The following is a 6903-nucleotide window of genomic DNA, read 5'->3' on the forward strand; positions in this document are numbered from 1 at the left end:
TGTTCTTGTAATAGGAATCATGACATGCATGTCATTGAGTATGACAACCGGCAGGAGCCATTGGAGTTGTCTTTATTTTTGTATGACCTGTGTGTCATTGAAGAACGCCATGTAAATTACTTTACTTTATTGCTAAACGTGTTAGCCATAGAAGTAGAAGTAGTCGTTGGCGTGACAACTTCATGAAGACACGATGATGGAGATCATGATGATGGAGATCATGGTGTCATGCCGGTGACGAAGATGATCATGGAGCCCCGAAGATGGAGATCAAAGGAGCTATATGATATTGGCCATATCATGTCACTATTATGATTGCATGTGATGTTTATCATGTTTTTCATCTTGTTTACTTAGAACGACGGTAGTAAGTAAAATGATCCCTCATAATAATTTCAAGAAAAGTGTTCCCCCTAACTGTGCACCATTGCGAAGGTTCGTTGTTTCGAAGCACCACGTGATGATCGGGTGTGATAGATCCTAACGTTTGAATACAACGGGTGTAAGCCAGATTTACACACGCAATACACTTAGGTTGACTTGACGAGTCTAGCATGTACAGACATGGCCTCGGAACACGGAAGACTGAAAGGTTGAGCATGAGTCGTATAGAAGATACGATCAACATGAAGATGTTCACCGATGTTAACTAGTCCGTCTCACGTGATGATCGGACACGGCCTAGTTGACTCGGATCATGTTTCACTTAGATGACTAGAGGGATGTCTATCTAAGTGGGAGTTCATAAATAATTTGATTAGATGAACTTAATTATCATGAACTTAGTCTAAAATCTTTACAATATGTCTTGTAGATCAAATGGCCAACGCTCATGTCCACCTGAACTTCAACGCGTTCCTAGAGAAAACCAAGCTGAAAGACGATGGCAGCAACTATACGGACTGGGTCTGGAACCTGAGGATCATCCTCATAGCAGCCAAGAAAGATTATGTCCTAGAAGCGCCGCTAGGTGAAGCACCAATCCCAGAGAACCAAGACGTTATGAACGCTTGGCAGTCTCGTGCTGATGATTACTCCCTTGTTCAGTGCGGCATGCTTTACATCTTAGAACAGGGGCTCCAAAAGCATTTTGAGCAACACGGAGCATATGAGATGTTCGAGGAGCTGAAAATGGTTTTCCAAGCTCATGCCCGGGTCGAGAGATATGAAGTCTCCGACAAGTTCTTCAGTTGTAAGATGGAGGAAAACAGTTCTGTTAGTGAGCACATACTCAAGATGTCTGGGTTGCACAACCGCTTGACTCAGCTGGGAGTTAATCTCCCGGATGACGCGGTCATTGACAGAATTCTCCAGTCGCTCCCACCAAACTACAAGAGCTTTGTGATGAACTTCAATATGCAGGGGATGGAAAAGACCATTCCTGAGGTATATTCAATGCTGAAATCAGCAGAGGTAGAGATCAAAAAGGAACATCAAGTGTTGATGGTGAATAAAATCACTAAGTTCAAGAAAGGCATGGGTAAGAAGAACTTCAAGAAGGACGGCAAGGAAGTTGCCGCGCCTGGTAAGCCAGTTGCCAGGAAGAAGTCTAGCAATGGACCCAAGCCTGAGACTGAGTGCTTTTATTGCAAGGGAAGTGGTCACTGGAAGCGGAACTGCCCCAAGTACTTAGCGGACAAGAAGGCCGGCAAAACCAAAGGTATATGTGATATACATGTAATTGATGTGTACCTTACCAGTACTCGTAGTAGCTACTAACGAGATTCTTCTTGATGGCGGGGACTTGCTGCACGTTCTTCTGTTGCACGATCTTTCCCGAAGTAAACTTCAGATCGACCGTGCCAACACCATGAATAGAAGCATGCAAGCCATTCCCCATCAGGACGGAACAATCTCGTGTGACCTGGTAAGAAGAAAACAAAGACACATCAGCACACACATGAATATTGGCCCTGGTGTCAACCCACCAATCGGTGGACTGGCAACTGAAAGTATGGTAAACAGATTACCATATCCAGATGCCGCATCATTGTTGCTCAGAGTGACATTGGCAGACTTGGAGTACTGTCCTGATTTCTTGTACTTGTTTCGGCACTTGTTTGCCCAGTGTTCCTGTGAACCACAAGTAAAGCAGCCATCTTTCTTTTTGTCTTTCTTCTTACCCTTCTTCTTAAAGGTAGTATTCTGCTAGACAGAGTTATTTTCCTTGAACTTGTGGAAGTTCTTCTGCACCACATTGGCACTAGAAGAACCCTCTGGCCCTTTCATGTGTGAGTCATTTGCTCTCGAGTTCTGCTCAACACTGAGATGACCGATGACATCCTCAACAGAGAATTCACGTCTCGAGTACTTGAGAGAAGTAGCAAAGTTCCTTCATCCAGGAGGGAGTTTTGCAATAATGCAACCCGCGACAAATTTGTCCAGTAACTCAAACTTCAGGAGCTCCAGCTCCTTAGCGATACACTATATCTCATGAGCCTGGTCCAATACAGAACGGTTATCAACCATCCTATAGTCATGGAACTGCTCCATGGCATACAGTTCGCTCCCAACATCGGTTGCGCCGAACTTAGCTTCGAGCGCATCCCACAAGTTTTTGGCAACACGCATATGGAGATATGCGTCAACCAACTTGTCTCCGATCACAGTAAGAACGGCTCCCACAAAGATGATGGTTGCCTCCCTAAACTCCTTTTCCTGTTCAAGAACAATCATTTCTGTGGGAGACACAGCACCAACCCAGAACACGTTCATTGCTGTGAGCCACAAGGTGGTCCTTGTCTCCCAACGCTTAAAATGCGTCCCAGTAAACTTTTTCGGTTTCAGTGTCGCAGCAAAGCCTTGAATCGAAAAGTGCCTAAAATAAGGTTTTTGGATTGTTGAAAATATTAGCACTTTTCCAATTAGACTAATCCACGAGTAAATAGTAAGCATGGCAAAAACAGTATGCACATCATACTGATTCCTAAGCATACTAGCACGTACAGAACATAGAAGCAGCACAGAGCAAGGAAAAATAAGCTCCGGCTCGGCTCATTCCCGCAACCCACGGCACGCGCACGCGTCGTGAGGAGGCGGGCGGCGGAGGAGGAGGAGCGCACGTGTACGACTCCTCTTCCCAAGCTTCCAATGGCAAGTGGTAGAGCAGCCCTTATAAAGGGGTCTCAACTCTCCTCAACTAGCAAGGTGGGACTAAACTTCCCACCACCTGCCATACCATACATGGGCCTCAAGATTAATTAGAAACCATTGTTCATATAGGCCTAAAGCCCATCCATGATTCAACAACATGTAGTGCAGGTGCTTTTGTGACAAAAATTTGGTTTTCTTCATAGATGTGTGCTTTCTATGAAGAAAACCGCTTCATCATGGATACGGTGCACTTTTATGACACATATTTTGTCATAAATCAGCCATAATATTTGTCCTTTTTTTATGAAACGGAATATAATTTAGAGTATTTTTATCAAATTCCAAAAAAAAAGGAAAATAATTGTAGCTAGCAAGCACAAGCACAAAGTAAAGAAAGAAGGAACGGATTAACCACGAGTTGGAAACAAGCATGTATCCGGCACTTCCATATGCACACCAGTTTTAACTAAATGGACCAGATGAACAGATAGGCAGGCAGTAGAACACGTGGATATATACAAGCCAATCTAGGCCAAAGAAGCTGTAGGCCCCTAATAATCGAAAAAAAAAAACTATAGGCCTCGGCGAACCATCAAACCTGAATGGTCACACTGCACAGGCACAACCCCGACGGCTTCAGCTCCGACGTCCCCCACTCAGAACCCGGCGCCGCAGCCGGATCGTACGTCATCGTCTGATACCCACCCTCTTCCTCCTGCGACAGCAGCAGCAGCTTCCCGCCGCGCGCCCCAAGGCAGAACCTGGTGCTTGAACTGCCGGTGAGCGGCACCGGAATCTTCTTCCAAGAACCGTCCGAAGGGCTGAACGCCGAGAGGCAGCGCTGGTTCTTCCACTCGACGCAGAACAAGGTCTCGCCGACAACCGCGTGCGAGGTGGCCATGACGCAGCCTCTCTTGATCTCCTCCCAGCGGTCGCGGCCGGGATCGTAGACGTCGACGAAGCGGGAGTTGCCGATCGTGAAGCTCGAGCGGCCGCCCATTATGTACAGCTTGCTGTCCAACCCACATGCGAAGCAGCCCCACCTTGGCCTGCGGAGGCCGTCGATCAGCCTCCATCTGTTTTGCTGCGGATCGTATGCTTCCACGCTGGACAGACTGTGGCCGCTGCAGCCGAATCCACCGGCAGCGTATATCGTGCCGTCGACCTCGGCGCAGGCGAAGTCGCGACGCGCAACATTCATCTTGGCAAGTGCGCCCCACCGATGCATATGAACATTCATAAGAGCACTTGATTATTACGAAGAGCATTTGCATGTTCATTTGATTACTACTAAGAGCATTTGATTATTCATAATCACCGATCATGTACTCATTATCTGCTATAAGACAAATATCATCTATAATATTTGTCTTTATGGTGGAAGATCCAAAATATACCTGTTAAGCCGAGCATCATACTGGTAAACCTCGTCAGAAACAGAGTCCTTCCCATGAAGAGCAGCATAGCCAGCAATGACACACAACTTCCCATAAAGAACCACCACACCGAACCCAACTTTGGCCAGCCCAGGCATAGGGGGAATTGCACTGTTTTTGCGCTCCCCCAAGACCTCCCAGCGACACCCTTTTTCTCCAGCTTCAGCAGCAAGCACATAGACCAACTCTTCAATCTTCCTAACCTCCTTCCTGACAGCACTGAACTCTCTACTGCCGATGTATGACATCCACCTCCTGGACACTGCACCCATGGCAGGGAAGTGTCTCCGAGGGACGAGAGCGAGGCATATCTTCGCCATGTCTTCCGGCAAACCGGGTATTAGACCGTCGTGTGTATTGGTTTCTTTTTCGGTCATGGTAACTGGAGAAAGCCTTGGCCTGGCCAGAGACTTGAGCGGCATTATACCACGGTGGCACGTCTGTGCTTGAACAAGGGCTTCCCTTGCTCCAACAAGTGCAAGCATTGAAATTAATCACCTGTGGAATGCTTGATTATTTTCAATGTGTGATGGTGCTTGATGGTTTCATGGTGATGGATACCAATGGTGAATGAGGCTCGTCAAATTATATTGATCTGTCTTTGCTATCTTTCCTGCATCCCATCAGATAGTGGAAGTCCTTGGAATGATTTCTCCTACAAGAACAGACAGCCTTGGTCTTGTTACTGATCAAGTATAAGCAGCTTCTTCCTTTGCGCATTGCCTTGTAATCTACAACAGTATTGAAATATATCAATGTCAGCTGGATCCATAATAAAATGCCGGTTGGCAAGAAAAAATATAGTACATGTACATCACAACAATAACCAAATGATCTTGATGACAATTAATCCAGTGGCTTCCATATGTAATTATCTACACTAGAATGAGTTCCAAGAGTACAAAATTAACTTTACCCCTGTTTATGGAACAAATCAACAGAAGACCATAATTAACTCATTCCTATCACTCAAGAATTAAGAAATACTGTTATACGCTAGCACTGCAGAAATAGCCAGCAGAAAAGGACACTATTTTGCGTCATCCACCACCATCAGGAAAGTTGGCAGAGAAAATGAGTTCTAAGTTTCCAGCATTCAACAGAAGAAACTGCTTGTTCAATTTCATTGGGAGTGACAAGTTCATAACATTGAGACCATTCATTGTGTGCCCTTATTCCAAAAGCACAATGAACACATTCAGATATCCAATATATAGATCAAAAGCAACGGGCCAATGCTGTCATTACGATTTAACAAGTAATGATAACCTACAAACTGTAAGAGAACAAAGTTTTTGAGAATTTTCAAAACATGTCAAAACCTTTTTCTTTGAGAACAATAGCCATAAGCTAAGTCAAGCCACCTCACATAAAAAATCACAAGAGAACACCACGCAGCCCCCGCGTCGCCCCCGCTAGGGCGACTCGGGCGGCGCCCTAAACCTAGCTGCCGGGGGCGCATACTCTCTCCTCCCCTCCCTCCACCGCCGCCGCCGATCTTAGCCAGGGGGCCGACGGCAGGAGGACATCGCCTCCCTCCCTCGGATCTGGGGTTGTGCGGGGCCTCGAATCTTGTGGAGGCGCGTCCGATCCGATCGGCAACGGCAATTGCTGTGGCGTAGCGGCGTCGGAAGCGGCGTGGGCTGCGGGCGCGGCGGCCAGCCCTGTTCGGGCGGCGGCAGCGACGCACCATCTGCCTTTGGATCGGCGGCGGCGGCGTGGAGGGCCTGGTGGTCGCATCGACAACACCTCTGATCAGATCTGTTATGACCGATGCAGTCGGCGGTGGTGGTCATCTCTTCCGTCAGAGGTGGTCGGCCTGCGGCTGGGTGGTCGGATCTCGAGATTCGTCATCTAGTCCCGACTACGAGTCGGAGAGACATAGTTGCCGGTGAAAACCGAGCCGTTGGCGGGCGATGGCGGTGTTTTGCGTCGTTACCTTGATGAAGGCATCGTCGTGTAACTGTTGTCGACCCACTCATGCTGCTTCTGGGGAAACCCTAGGATCTGGTTTTCTAGATCGGACGATGACGGTACTATGGTGTTGTTTCTCTCCTGGGAGCATCGTTTGTGTAGCAGCGCTGGAAGACAGAGGCATGAGGTAGAGCGGCTTCGTCTTGCACGGAGCTTCGGTGGAGCTGTCAAGTCATGCCTGGCTGACAGGTGCTACGCTGAGTCATGCCTGGTTGGCAGGTGCTACACACGACAAATCTTCTAGAGTCTTCACGTCTGGGCGAATGAGCGCAGGGTGGTGGCGCCATGGTGGCATCGACGGATGTCCGGACAGGCAAGGATGATGTAGATATCTCTCCTAAAGATGGGTCAGTGGTCTGACGATGAAGGAGGCTTCTAAAACGTGTGCATGTGGTGGGCG

At 47.6% G+C, this 6903-nt stretch overlaps 1 protein-coding gene across 1 annotated transcript; it reads right to left on the reverse strand.

Moving 5' to 3' along the window:
• Positions 1-3536: 3536 nt before the first annotated feature.
• On the reverse strand, positions 3537-5885 carry LOC123041328 (F-box/kelch-repeat protein At1g67480-like). The gene is made up of 2 exons (XM_044463966.1): positions 4491-5885; positions 3537-4340 (listed from the first exon to the last, which is right to left on the reverse strand). The coding sequence occupies exons 1-2, from the start codon at positions 5012-5014 to the stop codon at positions 3686-3688; spliced, it is 1179 nt and encodes a 392-aa protein (XP_044319901.1). The 5' UTR covers positions 5015-5885; the 3' UTR covers positions 3537-3685.
• Positions 5886-6903: the final 1018 nt, after the last annotated feature.

The sequence above is a fragment of the Triticum aestivum genome, chromosome 2B (assembly GCF_018294505.1).
Source record: "Triticum aestivum cultivar Chinese Spring chromosome 2B, IWGSC CS RefSeq v2.1, whole genome shotgun sequence".
NCBI lineage: Eukaryota > Viridiplantae > Streptophyta > Magnoliopsida > Poales > Poaceae > Triticum > Triticum aestivum.

What these genes read in the sequence shown, in the direction of transcription:
- LOC123041328 (XM_044463966.1), bottom strand. Translation starts at nt 5,014, where the DNA reads ATGCTTGCACTTGTTGGAGCAAGGGAAGCCCTTGTTCAAGCACAGACG. An exon ending in TATGATGCTCGGCTTAACAG is followed by an intron (nt 4,341 to 4,490) that starts GTATATTTTGGA and finishes GTAATAATCAAG; the next exon opens with TGCTCTTATGAATGTTCATA.